This window comes from Nannospalax galili, unplaced genomic scaffold (genome assembly GCF_000622305.1).
Source record: "Nannospalax galili isolate Female #2095 unplaced genomic scaffold, S.galili_v1.0 scaffold1184, whole genome shotgun sequence".
In the NCBI taxonomy this organism is placed as follows: domain Eukaryota; kingdom Metazoa; phylum Chordata; class Mammalia; order Rodentia; family Spalacidae; genus Nannospalax; species Nannospalax galili.
The window spans coordinates 240,450-263,468 of NW_008351624.1; the positions used below are offsets into that span (position 1 = coordinate 240,450).

The 23,019-nt window shown below is 37.3% G+C and overlaps 1 protein-coding gene across 1 annotated transcript in view; it reads left to right on the forward strand.

The window, feature by feature from the left end:
- The first annotated feature begins 207 nt into the window (after positions 1 to 207).
- Adgrg7 (adhesion G protein-coupled receptor G7) overlaps positions 208 to 23,019 on the forward strand; it is a 67,871-nt gene continuing 45,059 nt past the window's right edge. Inside the window, exons 1-6 of the mRNA XM_008848489.1 lie at positions 208 to 322; positions 12,660 to 12,773; positions 14,053 to 14,157; positions 16,995 to 17,107; positions 19,837 to 19,986; positions 21,352 to 21,449. Of these exons, the coding sequence (XP_008846711.1) occupies positions 208 to 322; positions 12,660 to 12,773; positions 14,053 to 14,157; positions 16,995 to 17,107; positions 19,837 to 19,986; positions 21,352 to 21,449 (695 nt within the window). The remainder of the gene's footprint in view (positions 323 to 12,659; positions 12,774 to 14,052; positions 14,158 to 16,994; positions 17,108 to 19,836; positions 19,987 to 21,351; positions 21,450 to 23,019) is intronic.

Here is a 23,019-nt window from a genome sequence, read left to right on the forward strand (position 1 = left end):
AGAATATATACCTTTTAGTAGGTGATTACAACTACATTGTGCTGAATTAACCTCAAGAGTCCTAAAATATGAAGACACCTGTCAGATAGACCACTGAAAGGAGGAATTGTTTTACATTTTATAGCAGCTTTTTATTTCATTTCTTTGCTTACGAAGAAGCAAAACTAGCTGCTTTACGCCAGAGTGGATTTGTGGTTTGGCCTCACCATGCCTTCCTTCCACGTCTGCAACCTCAGGGTGCTGGTGGCTATTGTGTGCGGGTTGCTGACAGCCATCACTTTGGGACTGGGCATCTGGAGGATTGTGATACGGATCCAGAGAGGTAATGTCACCCTGTTGCATTCTGCTCAGAGAGACGGAAGGCAATGAACCTTTGTCTCCGCCACCTGATACATTAATGCTGGAAAGTAGCTCAGTCCAGGCTGTCACTGCCTTCCACAATGTCATTTACGAAATATAGAACAGGAGTCAATTGACAGCTAGTAGGTAGCTGTATGTATATTAATGTGTGTGTGTGTGTGTGTGTGCATGTGTGTGTGTGTGTGTGTGTGTGTGTGTGTAAACGGTGAAAAATGAGTTTTGAATTGGCTTCTTTATGTTCTTTTACCCCCCAAGTTGACAGCATGAGTAATAGTTGAAAATGTTAATAACATGCTTTGGGTTTATTTAGCTAAATCCAAGAAAGGCAACATGAGCACAGACACAGAAACATGCAGAATGGAATTTCATTTCAAGAAGGAAGTTTAGAAATGTTATCACTAGAGTTCTACATGAGGTGTGGTTTACATACAAGTTTCCCATTTTCCAGGTGTGGAAAACTACACAAAAGTTAGAATAACTTTCAAAATCATTTTCCTGGTGACCCATATGTATTCATTAGTCCTCTCCTGTGTTTTAGGTCTGATGTGGGAAAGGGGGAGAAAAGGGTAGATGTTTATAAAGAAACACAGATTCTCAGTGATTTTAATGTTGATTTCCTTGGCTCCTGGAGAGTCTCCATAAAGGGATTCAAAGTTGGATGTGCTGAACCTATGAAACTGAGTAAATAGAGGTGACTAATGCCAGTCAGGAGGTAAAGTCTGTCTTTAAGGAAGATGGGTAACTGCTATAGAACAGTTCTACCTGTGAAAATTCCCTGCTGAGAACAAAAGTGATTGACATTGGCTGCTGATAACCTGGCAGCTGGGGAAGGATCCACTCCACCCACCTGGTGCAAAGGAATAGCATTTAGATAATACTGTGTCAATAGGATTTAGAGAACTAGAATAAGAAATTAAGCAGGACAAAAGAATAACATTTAAATTTTAAGGTTTTAAAAATAGATTTAAGAAAACTAGAAGTAAGGGATTTTCTCTCTATTAAGCTTACTGAATGTATAAGACCTCTATGTATTTAATAAATCTCTTCTTGCTCTATTTGTAATGACTTCAGTTTTTAAAGGGAAATTTGTGGTGACTTACAATTAAACTGAGTCATTAAAACAAGGGCCAAAGTGCAAAACGAACATAAGGAAGAGCACAAGGTAGGAGACAGAAAGTACATAAAAGTTGAAGGCTTAGGGAAAGCTGTTTACAATCAGGACATACCCCCGAGCTGCTTGAGGGCTAAGACCTTTGAACGAAATACAAACACAATATAAAGAGTAACAAATGTTCCACTTCTCAGAGTAGTAACATACCCGTCCTTGGCCTTAATATTTTAGTCGGGTTTTTTAGGTAAATGACATCACTCAACTTTGGGTAAACCCAGTGGAACATGAGAGAACTTAGTATGAGTTAAAGAAAAGGACCAAAGACTGATACTGTTGTTGCCATTTGCCTTGTATATTTTATTCAGAAGACTATTTAGTTGGTAAATTCTGTTCCATTACACGTCATTCTTCCCCATTCACCTCTTCAGGTATTCCTCTTTTCCTCCCACCTCATTCCATTCAACCTGTCTCATTTCCTCTCGTTATGGACTGTCCTTGCTTTGGTCTCTTACTTAGTTATAAATTGTTTTAAATTTATTTTTTCATGGGGCGAGAGGCCATGCATATCTCTGAGAGATTGCTATAACTATGAATATATTTTATTTGCTTGTCTGGTTTTTGAGACACTCTGTAGCTCACATAAGCCTGCAACTCACAATATATAACCCAGGCTAGCCTCAAACTCCTGCTTTAGCCTTTCACATGCTAAGATTATAGGAATGATCACCCAATCCTTGCTAGTTATGAATGCCTTATTCAGAAAAAAATACATAAGCATATATACATAAAATTATGTCTAAATTAATTTTACTATATTCAAAATTAATTTTAACATAAACATAATAGTCATGAAAAGGTGGTAACTTCTTCATGAAAAATAGAAAAAATTACTCCATACCAAACATTCTGAGCACTTGAAGAATAAGGCAGGAGGATCGTTGCGAGTTCAAAGCCATCCTGAGCTACAGAATAAGACTTTATTTAAAAAGAAAAGCAGAAAAAGAAAAAATAAAACCTCCAGACCTGGACATGGATCATTTTCACATCAGAATCAGTGATGTCTATTGTCCAATCCATTTCAAAAGTCACTGTCTTAAACTAAGAACTTGGACTTTTGCCTTAGTTGTTTATTTCTGGATTTTTAAGTAGTGGACGTTTTTGGATATGACCATCAGTCCTAGTCAATCTTTGATAAAACGTTGTTAAATAACTTTGTAGAATACAGTGATTAGGACCGTGCATTTGTATCGAGGAGAAAGCTATGGAGCCAGACTCCCTGAGTTTAAACCTCAATGTTGCTGCTTACTTACCGAATACCTGAACACATTGCTTGTCATTTCTGTGTCTAGTTCCCTCTCTCTTGTAGGACGGATAGTAAATTTTGCCTTATGGGACTGTTTGAGAATTAAAAGAGGTAATGCATTTGAAAGTTTAAGATGATGCCTTGGATCTACTAAGCACTCAACAAATGCTGGTACCTAGTCTCTAATTTATGAAGTTTTATGTCATCCAATACAGAGCATAGTTTCTTCCACTCCCTAAATTACACCTTGAATAGATACCATTGACCTACATTGGACCTTTGATTGAGACTAAGTTATCAAACCAAAACTTTACAGTAGGTTTAATCATTAAATTAAATTGACTAGCTGAAAAGGAAAGAGAAAAAGTTCTAAGTACAGCCATATTATATTTGCTTTTCAATGTTCATGCTACTATACTAGCAAATGAAAGCTTATTAAAATATTTAGCCAGTTAACTGAAAATGTTAACTAAATAGTTAATATTAAACAACTCATCTTAAAGACTATACTTTACGTATTTTATTTGTACATATCTTTCAGGGGTGGGTTTTTTTTTTTTTTTTTTTTTTTTTTTTTTTTTTTTTTTTTTTTTAAAAAAGAGAGGGTCTCCCTGTAGCCTCAGCTGTCCTGAAACTCACTATGTAGACCAGTCTAGCCTTGAACTCATTGAGATCTGCCTGTCTCTGCCTCCCAAGTGCTGGGATTAAAGGCATGTGCCACCATGCCCGGCCTAGGGTTGTTTTTCTTTAAATAAAATCAAATTTTGTAAACATAATCTTTTTTACCACCATGCCTAGCCTAATTTCACTTTTGTTTTTTTTTTGAGACAGGATCTCCCTGTAGCCACAGCCAATTTGAAACTTGCTATGGAAACTAGACTGGCCTCTATCTCAGCCTCTGCATGTGCCACCATACTCAGCTTAATTTCACTTTTTTTAGTCCAAATTGTAAAAGAAGTTACATGACAAATCACTTAATCTTCCTGATTTTGATTTCTTTAAGATAGAATCTTAAAGATGCCAGTGCTACTTTGGAAATATTTTGAGTCATTTAGGTACTTTAGAGACTAGAATCTTGAAGTGAGTAGCATATAGAGTCAAATATGCCATTATGACAAAGGAACAGGTTGACCTTGGCATCCGCAATAGAATGCAAATGACAGAGAAGCCAGTCAGCACACATTTAAGTACCTTCTATTCCTCAGCATTGTTCTGATATCTGGACATAGAAGCTATGATTCTGATTCAAAGTGTTTCTTTGTTTTAATTTTATTATTTTTATTTTATGTGTATGCATGTATTGCCTGCATGCAGGTAAGTGTACCCATGTCATGCAATGCCTGCGGAGGTCAGAAGAGGCTGTCAGAGCCCCTGGGACTGGAGTTACAGACAGTTGTTAGCTGCCATGTGGGTGCTGGGATTTGAACCCGGGCCTTTTGCAAGAACAACCAGTGTTCTTAACCACTGAGCCATCTCTTCAGCCCCCAAAGTGTTTCTTAACTGTAAGGGTTATAATAAAAAGGCAGAATAAAAAGACATGGATAGGTCTCCTTCCTGTTTACAAATATATACTAACTAATATGATAATTCAAATATACAATCAGGCTCTCATTTTTGAAATCCCATGGACCAAAAGCAAAGAAAGGAGTTGACACCATAATGGTGAGTAGACAGTGTCATAAATCTTAGAGGTTATGAGTTCAATGTGTTCACAGGGAAGGAAGGCATTGCTTCATGTCTGTATTGGGGGGAAGTTGGACCTGAGCCACCAGTGTGACACCTGAAGTTTTCAAGGAATCACCTCAACCATAAAACGGAGATTAGAACAATTCTGTTCTGTAGGCCACAGAAGCATGAAATAACTCTAACTTTTCTGTTGTGGTAGTGAATTTGAGACAGGGTCTCATGTAGCCCAAACAGGCTAGTAGCTAATATAATCATTGAACTCTCTTTATCATCCTACTGGGATGGTAGGCCCATGTGCTAGTGCCTCAGTTTAGGCAGTGCTGGGGAATCAAATCGAAGCCATGACTAAGGAGCCAGGGGTCGGGTCAATATAAGTTGTTGAAACCTGAGGCTATACAATCTGAATTTATCCCACGTGTATGGTACAGAATCCTCCCATGAGAAATTATCTAAAACTAGATACAAATTACTATTTATGGACCCCCATGATTATAAGAGAAGAAATCATGAAACTTCTTTCTAGAAATATTTTCAGAAATAAGACCCATAAGGGCCCATGAAAGTATAATAAAATAATGATGATTTGGCAATCCAAAATCACATATGAACCATAATATAGTAGAGACATCTGGTATGATCAAAGATATCCCATCCCCCAAACTAGATACAAAAAATAATATGAAAGAGAATATAAGGTAACTTCTAAATAATTAAAAACAAAATACAGGATGAAAAAAATCACAACAAAGAAAAAGATGATATTTTTATAAGATAGGAGAACTTCAAATGTTAACTATTAAAATAAACCTAGGGGACTGGAGAGATGACTCAGTGGTTAAGAGCACTAACTAATCTTGCAGAGGACCCAGGGGTTTGATTCCCAGCATCCACATGATAGCTAACTCCAGTTCCAGAGGGTTGGATACCCTCTTCTGGCTTCCATGGGCAGTACCACACATCAGTTCCCTCCCATTGAACAGCCTTTAAGTCCTATTAGACAGATGCTGATTACCCCCAAGATAAACGTGCCACTACTGCACCAACAGATAGTTTGCTGTGCTAGTCATTGTTGTGATTATTGGCCCTTACAGCTAGGGTTGGATCATTGATTTATTTTCTCCCTTAGCAGCTTGCATAATATCCTCTGATACTATCAGAGCTAGTCTTCGGGGAGGAAGCTTTCAGGTCAGTTCCAATTCCGTTGCCCCAAGTCCTATATCCAAAGTATATCTTCCTTTCAGCAATAGGGTTTTACCTTCAAGTTCTGGGGGAAAATCAAGGGCTGTGGCAATAGCATGTGTTATTTTGGAAGTCTCTTGGACTACCCTGACCACCAATTTGAAGGGAGGTTTCCCTTGTCTGGTACTGTGTTTCTTCTTACATAGCCTTCAGCTATGCACACACACTAATGTATGTATGTGTACTTTTAGTAGGTTTTTGAAGTAATATATTTCTCTCTGGTTTTTCATACTGCCTACACATTATTTAATCTCTCCCCTCTCTCTCCCTGTCTAAGCCTCCTTCAGTGTAAAAGCTTCAAGTCATACAGTGAGGATAGACCTTGATCCATTTTGTTGGATCTACTTGAATTCGTTTTTGGGCAGAATGTGATAAGAACCTAGTTTCATTCACATTCATGGGGAATCCGGGTTTCTCATCAAGAAACTTTCTTTTCTCAGGTTTAGGTTTTGACAGGTTTGTCAAAAATTAATTTGTTGTAAGTTTATATCTAGATTCTCTATTCTGCTCCATTGTTCTGTATTTCTATTTTGTGCCTGTATGAGGCATTTTAGTTACTACGGTTTTGTACTATTATTTGAAATTGTGTACTGTGATACCTCCAGCATTGCTCTTTTTACTAAGGATTCCTTTGTCTATTCAGGTCTTTTGTGTCTCCATATGAATTTTAGGATTGTTTTTCTAGTTCTGTGACTAAAGTCAATAGGAAATTTTATGGGGATTGCATTAAATATATAGATTACTTTAGCTAGTAGAAAATTTTCACAATATTAATTCTGCCAATGCATGAACATCAGTGGTTTTTCCATCTTCTGGTGTCTTCTGTTTCTTTTCTAAGTATTTTCATAGTTTCACTGTAGAGGTCTTTCACTTCTGTGGTTAGGTTTATTTCTAGGTATTTTTTAAGCTATCATGATTATTATCCTCTGATTTCTTTCTCAGTAAGTTGATTATCTGTATATAGAAAACCTATTGACTTTTGTATGTTGATTTTTTTAAATCCTGCTACTTTGCTGAAAGTTTTTTGTCAGATCTAAGAATTTTCTGGTGGTGTAGTGTTTTTTATTATAGGGTCATCTGTAAATAACAATATTTTTACTTCTTTTACTATTTGTGTTGCTTTTATTTCTTTCTCTTGTCCCTAGCTAGAACTTTAACCCTACATAGAATAAAAGTGGGGGTTGTAATGCTTGTTTTTTTCCAAAGAACAAACTTTGATTCTATAAATTCTCCTTTTGGTCTCCATTTCATTAATTTTAGCACTGATCTTTGTTGTTTTTTTCAACTACTTTAGGTTTAGATTGTGCTTGTTTTCCTAGAACCTTGAGATCTTTCTGATTTTTTAATGTGAGCACTCATAACTAGCAACCTTCCTCTTAGAATTGCCTTAGCTGTCCCCTGAAGCTTCCAGTAAGCTGTGTTTTCATTTTCCTTTGATTCCAGGAACTTCATAATTTCCTTTATTTATTGAATGGCACAGTATTCATTCAATAGCACATTGTATTTATGTAGTTTTGTGTCACGAGCCAAGACTCTGTCCAGCAGAGTCCAGGAAAGACGACACAGACACCAAGGTGAGGTTCAAGCTTCTGTTTCTCTTCCTTCCTTTATTCTCTCTTATTCTCTCTCATATTCTCTTCATTATCTCACCCACTATGATGCTGCTCGTCGTTGTTGTTGTCCCTATATCTATCGTATATCTCTCACTCCTGTTCCACATCCTTACACACTTCAGCTCTTCATATAGCGTTTCCAACAGCCCTCCCCCCAGCCGGGACCAATCAGGGCACACACACGTGCAGCGGGCAGGCAGAGTGCAGCTCATTGGCCACGTAGCAAGATCATCAGGCAGGCAGCACCTGTTCAGGCTCACCATGCTTGGAGTAAACAAGCGAGGGGCATGAGCCTTGGCAATCAGCCAAGAGTTGAAGTAAACAGCACGAGGTTTGGCAGCCAGCCAGGGCGCCATCTTTGGCTGGCTCAGCCGTGCTTGCTTCCCACAGTTTTGTAGTTTTCTTTGCTGCCGATTTCTAGTTTTATTGCACTATGATCTGATGAGATATGAGATTATTTTCACTCTTTTGCATTTGGTAATACTTGGTTTTTTCTCAGTGAGTATTTGTCTAAAATACAACTTGTGCTATGAGTGTGTTGAACTTGTCTAAGTACTCTAGAGATAAGAACTGGGCCAGTGGTCAGCCGAGCTGGGATTCATTATCTGCCTCTCATACTCACTACTTGTCTTCAAATTCCTTTTTTGGATTCTAATATACAATCTCAGGATTATAACACATGCAGAGTTTAGTTCAAAGATTTAATATGAGATTTGAATAAACCAGTACATTTTCAGTGTAAAACTACAAGCACAGACATAATAATAAGTTCTGTTCCCATGCTGTCCTGACTCCTTAAGAAGCTTTTATTCCAGACTTAAGATCCTAGGAGCTTGTACACTCATAGATTTAATTATTCTTCTCTGATGTTCAAGTATCTGTTCATTTTGCAGATCTAGGTGAGGATATGCTTTATTGGTCTTGCTTTTATTTTTCACTCTGGTAAGTGTCTAGATTTAGGATAAAGTCCTAAAATGTAGTAGGTCCTCATCTGTAATTAAAGTACATGTCCTTGTAAAATTATTTTGCCAAGGCTTTTGATTGCTAGCTCATTCCCAGCAAGGATATTATATTCTAGATAATGTGATTTATAATACAGAAAACACTCTAACCAGCTTTGTGTTAGATGCTTTACACTACATGGCATTTAGTGCTTACAGCAATTGTACCAATATATAATAGTATTCATGCATTCCATTCGTGGGCACCAGAGACAAAGTTGTTAGTAAACTTGACAAATTCACTTAACTACTATGTCTTGGGGGCTATGATCAAATTAAAGTATTTTAAAAATTTTTATTGATTCAGGTGGGTGTGATGTCACAAGCCTTTAATCCCAGCACTCAGGATCAGAGGCAGGCAGATCTCTGAATTCAAGGCCAGCCTGGTCTACACAGTGAGTTCCAGGAAAGCTGGAGCTACAAGGAGACCCGGTCTCAAAGAACACTGAAAAAAAATTTTTTTTATTGATTCAAGAATTTCATACAAGAAATGCTTGGGTTTCCTCATCAATTATTCACAACCCACTACATGCAGGCTCCACTTTAGCTATTTCAAGGATACGCTCAGCACAATCACCTCACTGTGGCTCAAGGCATTTTTCCAACAGGTTGATACCCCACAGGGTTTTACTGTAGGTGGAAGTAAAAGCTAGTTCTTCACAGCAGGTAGGAGTTAGCTCAAGGCCTCCAGCCAAGATTCTCTAAGAGGCAGTTGGAATGTTTCACAGCCTCATACAACAACTTTACAGCAGTGTACTCTAGCTTCTTTTCTGAAATCTATAGACTTCTGTGGATCCTATTTCTGCTGAGGACTGCAGCCAGGTCTTGACAGCCACTGGATGATGCTGCTGGCATGGCTGACCATCAGTGCACTGTGCAGTTCCACTTACAGGCCTAGCTCCCTTGCAGCAGGGGTGTGGCACAGTGGGGTGGTCACTACCGCCTTTCGGCTATGCCAGCTGACTAGCCCCCTGCTGGGGCCAAGCAACCTGGTGACCCATGGGTATGGGCAGTGGGTAACAAGTCTGGCAGAGCTCTGCCCTCAGGAGGGTAGGCAGCCAGGCCCAATTTTCATGGTCAAGGATCCAGTTGACTTCTTTGGTGTCTGCTCTTTTAGAATCTTCCTCCAAGGCCAGGGTGAGCAAGTGATAAAACATCTTCTTACCAGAGTCATGCTTTAAGTCCTTGTGCCAAAAGCCACTAGTGCCACTACCATTGCTCCAGCATCCACAGCACCAAAGGTCTGAAATATTCATCCTGTGTGATAAGGTTCCTCACAAGGTTCAGCACATGCACTCTTGGGAGCACACCCCAGGCTGGAGGTTGACTGCCCAAGACTTGCCTCAATCTACTACTACCTTTCTTCAGAAACTCCCTTACAACTTTTAAATGCTGTTTCTTGATTTTTTTTTCACATCTTAACTATAAAATTTAATGAAGTGGTTCTCTCCATCCATGTTTATTTGGTTTCAAAATGCATCTGTGCTTGAATGTATATTTCTTTAGCTAGAGATGAGGAATTTTCTCTTGTAATTTCATAGAATAGATACTCTTCTGCTACTAGTGTTTATGTGTGTTCCTATCCCATGGATTCTTAGATTTGGTCTCTTGCTCATATCCCAGAGTTCTTGGATATTGTGGTCTTGCTTTATTATTTACATATTTTTTGCTGATGTTTGAATGTAGTATATCATGAATTTTTTCCTCCACCTCGAATATTCTTTATTCTTTCTTTTGCTTGATTGATTCTACTGGTAATGGTTTCCACTGTGTTTTTTATTTGATTCACTGGGTTTTTCATTTCCAACATTATTATTTGTTTGTTTCTTAGAATACCACGTTCCTTGCTGGATTTTTCTCCTATGTTGCTGATGTTTTCATTCATATTGCTGATTTCCCATCCATTTTGCTGACTTTTTCCTCTGTTTTTGATGTTTCTCCTCAGGTCTTGGATTGAATTCCTGTGCTTATTTGTATTCTTTTTCCAATCATTGGTTGGTGGTTTTTGTTTTTGTTAAAACAAAATCTTTTGAAAACTTTATCTGGTACTTTACCTATTTCAGTTTCTTTGGGTTCAATGGAGAAGTTAAGATCTTTAAGAGAAGTCACATTGCCTTGCTAAAAAGGCATTTTTCTTGCACTTCTCTGTTGCAACTTATGCATTTGTTGGTGTGGATAGCTCTTGCAGATGTTTGTTTGTTTGCTGTTATCTTAGTGGACAATTATGAGTAGCTTGCTCTTGAAGGCCCAATCCTCAGTACTCTCCAGCAAGGATAAAACTAAGTGCTCTAGCAGCAACATCAAACCATATAAGATACAGACATACACTGAAAATGAACTGCAGCCTACTAATACATCACATTTAATACATAATTAAACAAAAATTGAAATTAAAAAGCTATTATAGAATGTGTTATGAAGTTAAAAATCATTCAGGATAAGTGTGGAAATAGAAAATAAACAAGATGAAGGAAGAAGGCAGAGAATAGGGAGAAAAAAAATCACAGAAACAAGGTTAAGTAAATGAAGGCAGAAAGGGAATGGCAATTGATATTATATACAGGAAAAGATCAATGAATTAGAAAAACATTTTTAAAAGGAAAATGAAAATTTTTCACAATAGTCAAAAATTCATAAACAAAGTTAGTTACAAAAATTAGATAAATGTAAGGTGGGGATATAAAAATAAAACATGTAGCCAGGCATGTTGGCACATAGCTTTAGTCCCAGCACTCAGGAGGCAGAGGCAGATGCAGAAGTAGAGGCAGAGGCAGGTGGATCTCTGTGGGATCAAGGCAAGCCTGGTCTACATAGAGAGTTCCAGGCCAGCCAGGGCCACACAGTGATGCCCTGTCCCAAACAAAACAACCAAAACAAAACAAAAAACATATTATAAAAGCAATGTGGTAAAGTCAAAATACTATTACATATTGGGGATAGAAAACATGGGACGAAAAGATAAAAAGAAACTATAGAAAAGAGAAATATTGTCCCTAAAAATGAAAAATTATGTAAACAAAATTAAATGAATATATGACAGAAAATAACAAATAAAAAGCAACTTTAAGAAAATATAATAAAGTAGAGCTGGAGATGGCTCAGTGGTTAAGCACACTGGCTGCTCTTGCAGAGGACCTGGGTTTGATTCTCAGCACCCACATGGTGGTTAAGAACCGTCTGTAACTCCAGTTCCAGGGGAATCTGATGTCCTCATCTGACCTCTGTGCGCATTGTATGGCATAGCTGCACTTACATTCATGCAGGTAATGCACTCATGAACATAGAATTAAACATAAAAAATAAAATACTAAAAAATAATAAAACTAACTTGTGATCCTCCTGCGCCTGCCTCTTCAGCATGCCCTTACAGACTTGCACCACCACAAGTGATTAGTTTTGAATCTTTAGGTACGTATATTTCCATTGGAAATCCATAAAGGTCAAGAAATTAGTAAGGTGCCATGTGGGGGTGGGAGGACTTAATGAGAGGAGTGATAAAATACAGAGCTATGAAGAGGGAAGGAGAATAATGGGATAGAAAGAATTAATGAGGATAGTCATGGGTGAGCAGGGCAAAAGACAGCATATGGGGAGGTCTAGCTAACTCTAAAGGTCTTTTAAAAAGTCATAGGGAAACCTAGCACTACAGGAGCTTCTTAAAATATATACATAAACATTAATGAAAGAGTTTAAATGGAGTTACCCTATAACTGGGGGACAGTTTTCATACCAGATATGAAAGGCTAGAAAAATAATAGCCCAATGGCAGGAATGGACTCCCTCTTTTGGTATTGTTGACCAGGAGATCGCAAGAGAAAAGTAATCATCACCCTTGTCCAGTTGTGAACACCACAAACTACAATAATGACTGGCCTGACAAGATCTGCCTACTGGTGAAATGTGGCACAAATGTTATGGGAGTAACCAACCAATTTCTAATCGTATTTAAGGCCCACTTCACAAGATGGAACCCATGCATAGCACTGTTATCAGGGGCAAGAAGCTGTAGCTAGAAAGGTCACTGTTTATAGGGGAGAATTCTGCCAAGTGGCCACATTATCTTCTTTGTAGTCTAATTGTAGAGTCAATGGGAATAGCACTGACTTGATCTATCTATCCTTCTATTTCCCATCTATATAATCTCCTTCTAATGTCATTGGTTGAGGACTCTCTTCTTAATATGTCTTTTTGTATCCATAACTTTAAGTATTGATGATGATATTATAAAGGATATTTCTCAGAAATAAGAGTCTGGTTTTACATATAAAAATTAAATAGCTACAGACTGGAAAAGGAAAACTAACTGGCAAGTTCTAATACTGTTGTGTTGTTTATTGTTTCTTCAGGAATGCCTCTTCAAGAGTCAAGCGCCCCTATAGCATTCTGCAGGAATGGTGGGACCTGGCAAAATGGCAGATGCATTTGTACAGAAGAGTGGAAAGGACTGAGATGCACTATTGGTAAGTTACTTGGGCTGATACCAGGATGAGGTTTAGGTAACCCTTGTGTTAGTAACAGTAAAAATTCAGGAAGCTTTGGTTAATGATCACAAAAACGATAGACGTAATGTTGGTAGCACCAAGATGTGCACTCAAACTCATTGCAGCTCTGTGGTCTGCACAAGACTTCTGTAAGACTGGCCTGTTCACATTTCATCATTGATGGGGGAGGCCCCTATGTTCCATCTCTCTCTGAGAGACTATTGGCAGTTAACTATTATTAGAGGAGGAGGCATGGTTTGTTTCTGTGGTGTAGCCATTGAAAAATTACTCTTGCTCCAGTAAATAACCTCCCACTCAGTGGGTCAAACATACAAAGAAAAGATGAAAGTAGTAGTAAGCTTGTTGGGAAGAAGAGTTTTAGAGGGATAACCGTGGATAAGGGAGGGAAATGAGGGATGAAAATGCATAAAAATTCACTATATAATTGTGTGAAACTGTCAAACAATAAGAAAAAATGTAAATATATATGAAAAATTAGTGTAAATACTTTATAATCAAGATATTTTGTTTCCCACCTGACAAATTTCTCTATAAATTCACAGGTATGTTTACTTTTGGCTCCAGTGTTTAATCCAGAGCAACCAGAATATGGTTTCCTGGGTTTTTTCTAAAATGTCAGAATTTTGGCATATTTAATTTTTGTGTGGGATGAATTTTCCTAAGTATTTAATATGTGTTCATGATGTTGCCTTTCTTTTTCCTTAAAGAGTTATTAAATTTATGGTTTGTCTTCAATAAATGATGTGTTAGAGTCCCTTTTCAGGCTCTTTCTTGATCAATGTATACTTCCCCCAATCTTTACTTATCATTCTTCCTGTTTATAGTACAGAACCCCTCCATCTACTCCCATAAACTGTCTATATTCCTACTAGCCAGTACATCCTACCCACCATGATTTTAGCCTTTTTGCCTTGAACCACATCCTTATGAACCCGCTGACCCTGTAGGTTTTATTTCTTAATTCTCTAGATTCTAACTAATCTGATGTACAATTCTTGCTGGTGTGTTTCTGGTGTGCCTTTTGACTGGAATCTGTTATCGAGTATATTATATTACTTATTCTAATGGCAGTAATCTAGCCACATACAAGGGTGTAGAAGCTCCTGTATAGGCCAGTTGAGTCTGTAAATCTTTAAATTACATTGCAAAAGTTCTGAACTCAATCTTTTATTTGGTTTCAAGTTTCAAAAAGAAAAATAATATAATTCATAATAAAAGAAATCTGTTTCCATTACAGCTAATTTTTGTGAAAATAGTACCTTCATGAGCTTTACTTTTGCCAGAATTCCAGTGGGCAGATATGGACCATCTTTGCAAACATGTGGTAGCAACACTCCAAACGGTATGTGTTTCCCAGAAAACTTCTCTGTTCCTCCAATTACTGTTAGGTCCCTGGACAATATAACAAGGAATGACTTGGTTCCCTTTTATGTCAGTGTTCAAAGTTTATGACAGAATTTCAATTAATCATAATTTTCTTAAAAACCCTAATATGAATCAGTTGTTTGTGAATTCCTAATCCTTACTTAATTGGCCAATTTTTCCAGTTTACTCTATCCCCTAGCATTTGTTCAGGTGAATGTTTGTTCTTTGGGTTGTACAATTTGTCCAAAAATTTTTAAATGGTCAATATTATAGATCCCTTCCACGCCTTCTTTCAGACTACATCTTTCCAAATAAAAATGAAATGGAGTAAGTCTATTGTCAGTAGTCTTTTATTTCATTGGTTATTTTAGTTATTTGTCTAGTCTCCCTGGACCTTTCATGACCTTGACAACCCTACTTGCATTGAGGCATTCCAAGAGTCAATGGGAATAATATTTTCTGTTTCTAGTACATTTCCTGACAATATGCAGGATGTTGATAATTTATTTTAATAAGACGTTGGGTGATATCTTCTGAGGGCAGACCTTAGAAATTCATAGAACTCTTTCCAGTAGCTACAGTTCATTTTGTCATATAATTTTCTCTAATGTTTTACTTGTCACTTGTTTGCATAACTTTCATCTTACTTCTACAGTCAACACCCAGTTTTTACAGAACTGAGTATCTTAAGAATATAGACAGTTATAGATCATTTTTAAAAAGAAAGAAAAAAATTATATTCTTGACAGGGTATCGTTTAAGTAAAATCTAAATATTACCCTTAAAAAAGTTTGGTAGAACTGTTGTCAGTAATAAGCCTGAAGAGAATTTTACATTGTATTTAGCTAGGCACATTTATGTATATCCAGTGACTCTGAAATTCTAAATAAATTACATGAATTGCTCTTTCCTATATCTTCTTTACTTTGTTTATTCAATGGGATTACTCAAGTAACCAGATCCTTCAAGTCTCTTAATTTATATCTCAGAAAGTAAAAAGGAGGCTTACATCATTATTGTGCTCAATATGCATACTTTCTGTTCCACACTATACTGTGTAGTGTGCCTATGGATGCCTGTTGTTTTCATTCTGCATGCTGTGTACAACCTAAATATTTCACACATTTTACAAAAAATGTACAAAACAACTGTGTGCTATGAATTGGAAAAAGTGTCAATAGTATATTCATGAAGATCATCACACTTGTTTGATATAATACGTTTGGGAGACAAGACAATCACAGTACTATATTTTATCTCATTATTTATTTGTTTTTGAGAGACTATTATGAAAATATTTATTATACCTCCCTTTGAATTTCAGATTGAGTCCAAATCATTTTTAAAAATATATTCCAACTTTTGCAAATTTACTTTTAATTCTATATATTTTTTTCTTTTTTTCTTTCTTTCTTTTTTTTTTTTTTTTTTTTTTTTTTTTTTGTCTCCTTGTAGCCTCAGCTGGCCTGGAACTCACTATGTAGAATGGGCTGGACTAGATCTCACAAAGATCAGCCTGCCTATCTGCCCCCTGAGTGCTGGGATCAAAGCGTGCACCACCACACCTGGCAAGAATTATTTCTAACTGTTCAATCTTATGTAGCAAATAATTACAATAAATTTCAATAATTGTTGTATAAGGATAGTCATAAGTGAAGGAAACATTGTGGAAGAGGCACATTTCATACATAGTCACTTTAAAAGTTACATATCTTGTATATGTCTGAGGACTTTTCACTGTCATGGCATAGAAGTGGAGTCATCATATAAATTAATGAGGACACCAGCCTTGCACTTAAAATATTGTTAAAGCAAAATCTAAATCCAATACTTTTAGCCATTGCTCAAGAAGCAGCTACTTAATCCTGATTCTGAGGGAAAAAATTCACCTCTGATCAGCTGCCCTTCTAATTATGGTTTTATCTGTGGAAGCTACTTAATTATTAGCTGTTGGAGGACAGTGAGGTGGAAAGTTCAGGTGATAAACTAGGGGACTAAAATGGACCAAAGAAACATTTATTGAGAGAAAATAAAACATTTGTTAGTTGCTGCAATACAGCAGAACTCATTGTTTCAGGGATTATCCAGATTTGGATAAAGACTAGAAGATCAACATATAATTTAGTAGCTAGTTGGAATCTTTCATATTGATTTTTGTCTCAGCTTAGTATGCCCTTACAATATCCATTTCAAAGCCATTTCATTTTTACATGTTGGAAAGTAAATCTTGGTTGGGGACAAAAAAGGAAGGAAATAGGAATTGATCTTTTAAACTCCAGATTTAAAAATCAAGACAACTACTATCAGCCAAAAATATTATAGTAACTGATTCACTTTTCTATTGCTATGTTTACAAACATTTCCAAAGTCCTGCCCTAAAATAACAATGCTTTAGGTTTCTCACATTTCTGTGTGCTAAATGTCAGCTAGGATGTGCTAGAAGATCCAAAATGCTCACTCATCTGGGGCCACAGATGCTGGCAACTAGATAGAGCACCACAATTTGAGCCACAAGGTTTGTCTTCCAGTAGGTGAGACCCACTTCCTTACATGATGTTTCAAGACAACACTCTGGAAGGGTGAAGACAAACTTAGAGGCTTTTTGAGGCCCAGGCTCTGGAATATATATCTCGACTATATTAATTAAGGTCAGTCACAGGTCAGCCCAGACTCAGGAGTGAATAGAGGTCACCTCTAGTGGGAGGAGCAGCAGAGCCACACTAAAGTCACACTGGTATGGATCATATGGATATGTGATCATGTGTTTGTCTTTATAAACCTTTTTTCATGCCTACATTTTCTTTTTTATTAAAGCGGGCAATCCAATAGCAATCCGGCTATGCAATGTTACTCAGTATGGAGAGATAGAGTTACAAAATGCAACAATAGGAAATTGCAATGCAAATCTACATACACTGGAGACTCAGGTATGCCTCTGGTCCATCTGATGGGCAAGCAGAAGATCTGAATGTAAATTCTTTGTTTTCCAGATACCTGATGGTCAAATCAATGCTTTTAAAACTTTCTTATTCCTATTTTTCCCCCATTAAACTTCATTGTATATATATTATGTAACCTGCTTCAAGTTATTACTGGAAAAAATGTGTTAAAAATTGCCTTTCTTTGGAATAATACTAATATTCTAAAATTTTAAAAACCCTCAAATTATAAATAACAAAACCAGTAAGGAAAACAAACTTTTTGTGTGCTTGTTTGTTTAAAGTTTACATCTGTTTAATGTTGTCATTTTGTTTCGGTATATTTCAGCAAATGATAGCCTTGAAAATATTTTAAATAGCCTGATCTTCAGAGACCACTAAAGTTTTATCTAAAAATAGACTCCTGGCTTTGGAAACTAGAGGGAGGTCCTTTGTTAGTCTACTTTATGAAATGAATAGGAAAAGCTGTGAACAATGAAACTCAGACACAGAAGACTCCACACATGATACTGGTCTCAGGGCTATATCTATGAGGGCAATAAAAAGGCTGTCTGGCTGGATATTTTCCATGCATATTACATTATTTTGACTAAGGATGTAGGTAACTGACAGCACATGGAAGGACAAACCTCTGTGACCATGCAAGGAGAGAAATGATTTTTTTGTATATTTTAATTAAATTTTTGTGTATTTCATACAAAATATCTTAATCATCTTTATACCCCATCTTCCATCCATATCCTCCTACAGGCCCCTTCACCCAATTTCATGCAATCTATCATTTATGTTAAGGCCTACTGAATCAAGTTTGTATATCTGCACATCCCCTCAATGCAAATTCATCCACTGGGGTCAGGTCAGCCTATCTAGCATCACTCCCTTAAAGGTCAACTCTCTCTCACCCAGCAGTAATCAGCTGCTGATAGTTCTTTGGCTAAGATTGGGGCCTGCTGCCCATTGCCCCAGTTTTATGCTGGGTTTTTGTCTGCTTGAGTTTGCATGGGTCTTGTGCATTCTGACACTATTGCTGTAGGTTCATATGAGCAAAGTCCCATGTGCCCATGGAAAGACTTTCTTTCCTTATGGTCATGCATCTCCTCCCCTGACTCTTAGAGCTTTCTGCCCCCTCTTCTGCAATGGTCCTAATCCCTGGGTGGGTGAGTTTAATATAGTAGTCCTGTCCAGGGACCCACATTCTGAAGACTGTATTCTCTACACTTTGGTTATTTCTGGCCTTTTGTGTTCATTGCCCTCTATTGCATGAGGGAGCTTCATTAATGAGTGTTGAGAGATGTACTACCTTTATGTACCTTTATGTGCAGGCATGTTGCATCTATCTTACTTAATCTTTATCCAATTTTTATGAGTTGGCTGCAACTTCCATATGAAAGACAGAGTTAGGAACACCAATTAGTGAGCACTTATTGCTACCACATATAGATGCTCACAGACTTAGGATGGGGTTAAGACCTAATAAATTTACCATAAGTTGAATATGCATTGAATCCCCCTAATCCACCCAACATCATAGTTGACCAACATAATATATTATAAAGTTATCAGTTGTTTATTCTCATCATGTGTCAATGACTAGGTGCTGTGGTGTGCTGTTGCTGTATAGCATCATGAAAGGATGGCATAACTGTATAGCATTAGCCTGGGGAAAGACCAAAACAAAAAAATTGATGTATGTATAGTACTGAACACATACCACTTCTGCTCCACTGTAACATCAAAAAAACATAAACTATGGTAAATAGGGGATTTGCCTGTAACATTTAGAACATTTTACATATGCTATTAATTTTTTAAAAATAATACTTAATTTTAAACAGCACCTATGAATATTAATGTAACCATTTTATAAATGAGGAATAATAAGGCTTTGAGGAGGGAAGTTTTGGCTAGGGACCATCTCCAAATAGTGACAGAGCTACTGTTGAATTTAAAATCCACAGTGTACCTCACTGACTGCCTAACCTCAAATGGGAAGGGTGTAGCTGGGTTGGAAATGGGAATCCGGGTGTGCAGGTAGCTATCAATTACAGACACTAGAAGATGGCATCTTGTAGAATCTGCGTACCCTGTATTTGACTCTTCACTGCAGCAGACAAGCTGTGTGAACTCTGGGTAAGCATCTTAAACTCTTTAAGTCTTTAAGTGATAGAAAGGAGTTCAGTTCACAAATCCATTTCCTGTTATGCATGATCACACTTTAAAAGACCTAACAAAGTTCCTGGCACAAAGCAGAGACCTAGCTATTGAATAAAACAGTAATTTGTTTAGTCTGCTGATAGAATTTGGTTTCTGATCTTTCGCAGCAAAAGTACCGATTTGATTTTTGAAGTGATGGCGCCACCTAGTGTATAACTATGTTCACCTCACCCACATGCCTTACCAGCTACAGAATGACAGTACTGCTTAGCATCTTTCAGAGCCCAGGTGCAAATGGTACCTGGAAAACTGTCTAGGTCAGTGCTTCCTAAATCGTCTGTGATGAAAAGCTCATTAAAAAAAAAGATTCAAACTAATTGCTGACTACTATTTTTGTAAAATGCAATCAAAATGAACAAAGTATAGTGACACACATATATGAAGATGCCATGATGAAATCCATTACTTTGTACAATGATGTAAAAATTAATCACCTACAGTTGTTTGCAAAATGTTTAGATACACTTGTTTAAGTTTTCTTTTTTAAAAAAACTTTTAAATAGATAGAAGACATCAAGAACAAATCTAACAATATTTCTACGGAAGCCCAGATTTTAACAGCTGATGCCAGTAAATTAACTGCTGAGAACATCAGTTCTGCTACTATAGTGGTTGGACAGATCTTCAATGAAACCAGAAATGCTACACCTGAGGTAAAACTCAAGGTTTAAAAATATGGAGTCTGGGAATGTAGCTTATTGACAGTGTTTGATTAGCATGTGCAAGACCTTAGGTTCAGTCCCAACAACCCAGAAAGGAAATGACATCCAAAGTTCTATTCTTTATCCTATGATTCTGGTATGGTTTAGAGTTGTTAAGACAATTGTGCAGAACACACTTTCTGGGTGATGTGCAAAGGGCTCTTTGTCTAAATATCCTCTTTTGGAATGGACAACATGATCATTATTATGCTAAACCTTCCAGAACATTCTGAAATGCACAAGTATCTTTTGCTTTATTATATGCAGTTTAACAACTGAAATTGAAAAAGGGCTCTTTGTCTAAATATCCTCTTTTGGAATGGACAACATGATCATTATTATGCTAAACCTTCCAGAACATTCTGAAATGCACAAGTATCTTTTGCTTTATTATATGCAGTTTAACAACTGTATTTGCCTTCAACATCCATGTTCTATTCCAAATAAACAGTTTTCCTAAAACTCCTTGCTCTGGAGTGTGCCTACTTAAGCTCTGATTTCTTTGTGCCAAACAGAACTGCAGTTTGGTCTTTGGTTTTCTGAAAAACCTTAAACCTAGTTTAAATTCTAGTATCATGGATTGATAAATTCTGAAACACAAAACAAGAAGTATTCCCAACATATGCCAATGATAAAGTTTGGGTAATGTTGTTTGGTCAGCAGGGTTGTAACTAAAATTCCTTCTGGGAGGCATAAACAATGTCTGCCCCCCACCCCTTGGTCCCTATGACATACCGAGATATAATTTCTCTAACTACAGTCTGTAAAGCCAGTGAATTTATTGGGCTTACTTACAGAGCAATGGGTGAGGGTTTACTTACAGGAGTGTGCAGTGCTTGGCACTGGAAATTCTTTATCCAAACATGGATTCTGACTTCCCCACAGTCACACAAAATGGCGAGAGACCCTCACCGTGGCTTCCTCAGTTTATACATACTTAGCCTCTAGCCCTGGTACAACTGCCCCTCCTTTCTTGTGGAACATAATAATCAACAAGCTTAACTGTGATGATCCTAGGCAAGGAGGTGTAACCAAGCTTGGGAAGATGGCCATCTGTCCCTGGTCTCTGTCTACTGGAGGACAGTCCTATGCACCAAGGGCTATAAACCATCAGTGTGAACTAACCTAGTGTCTGCCTATTGAATATCAGCATAGCTTCTTTCTTTCATGACCTTTAAATATCTTGTTTCAAAATTATTAAAATTACCAAAAGTTCTTTGAAAAGCATATAAAATCCAAGTAAGAACTTAATGAAAAATGGAATTCAAATAAATGTATGACATGTGTCTTCTATGATGTGCCTTCTCTCCCTGGCAGGCAAAAAAAGTTGCTGTAACCACAGTGAGTCAAATTCTGGATGCCAGTGAAAATGTTTTTCAAGGAGCTGCTGAGATTGATAGTAACTCCTTTGCCACGTAAGCACAATTACAGTTTGGAAAGAAATCTCAATGGAGTGGTATTTACCTTTCTAGGCTAAAGCATAAATAGAGGTTTTGTGTTTCTTGGAAGGCTACAGTAACTGGCTGATGCCTTGGGAATTCAGAGAGAGCCCTTGGCTTCCCACTTGATTTTGTTCCTACATGGTGGGGTATATGCTTGGTTCCGTGGGTGGTCATGGGCTAGGAGACAAAGTAACTGGGATGATTCCGAGTAGAACTTGTTCCCCTAACCTTTGTTTGGTATGGTCAAAGTGGAAACCTCCATACAAAAAAAAAAAAGGAGCTTTTCCAACTCCTTCCTTAATGCACAGAACAGCAGAGAAAAGCTGACTTTGCATGACATACCACAGTCAACCTCTAACACACACCTCAGTTCCCTCTTCTCAAGACCCTGGTGTGTCTTGATTATGCTTTAATTTTCCTATGGCTAGTTCCATAAAGAATAAGAAATCCACCTCTCCTTGTTTTCTCTTCTTGACTCTTATGTTCTCCATGACTTTGGATTGTATGTTTACATAAAAATCATATTCTTTATTCACAGAGTCCCCTTGTTAGAATTCACTGTTTTAAAACCCTTTATACATTTAAATAGAAAATAAGAAAATAATGAGAAAGTTCATTAAAATTATTTTACTTTTATTAATCTGAGCATGCACTCCAAATATTTTTTCTGTTTTTGTGCATGTATATATTTATGTATATATACAGATGTATAAACATTAATTTATAACTTTTTGTCATAATACCTTAAAAACTTTTAAAGCTATAAATAAATATCTATATATGTAATAACCATAATTTTGGATTATTTCATTATTTATTAGGGTTCTCTAGAGGAACAGATAGGATGAATATATATTACAAAAAGGGGTTTTATTAGATTAGCTTGCATCATGGTGGGATAGACTAACAATAGGCAGTCTAACAATCTTCACACTGGAGAGAACTCAGTAGCTGCTCAGTCCATGAGGGTGATGCCTCAGCAGTCCCCATGTGGTAACTGAAGACCTGGAGGATTCCTGGAGAACTGCTGGTCTGCAGTCCAAATTGGAGCCCCATGAAGCTGGGCTCTGATGTCAGTGAAAGAAAGCAGTAGCAACCATGGGGTAGATGCAAGATAAGGAGGACAAACAGGCCACCCTGCTCTTCACTCAGGCCTCTTGATAGCTGGGCCATCTTCAGAAGGTGCTATGCACTCTGGGGAAGTTCTTGCCTTTCAATTAATCCTTCCTGGAAATACCTTCACAGGCCCTCACTGAGGCACATCTTTTAGATGATTCCACATCCAATCAAGTTGACAATTGAGATTAACTATAGGGCCAGTAAGATGCAACAATTGCCATCAAGTCTGACAACCTGAGTTCAATCTCTGGGTCCCACATGGTAGAAGGAGAGAACTGACTCCCACAAGTTGTCCTCTGACCTCCATATGTACACCATGGCATGTGCATACCCCATGTGCGCACACATACACACACAGAAATAATTAAATAAATGTAAAAAAATTAACTATCACAGTGAGTGAGCTTTTACCTAATCAAGACTG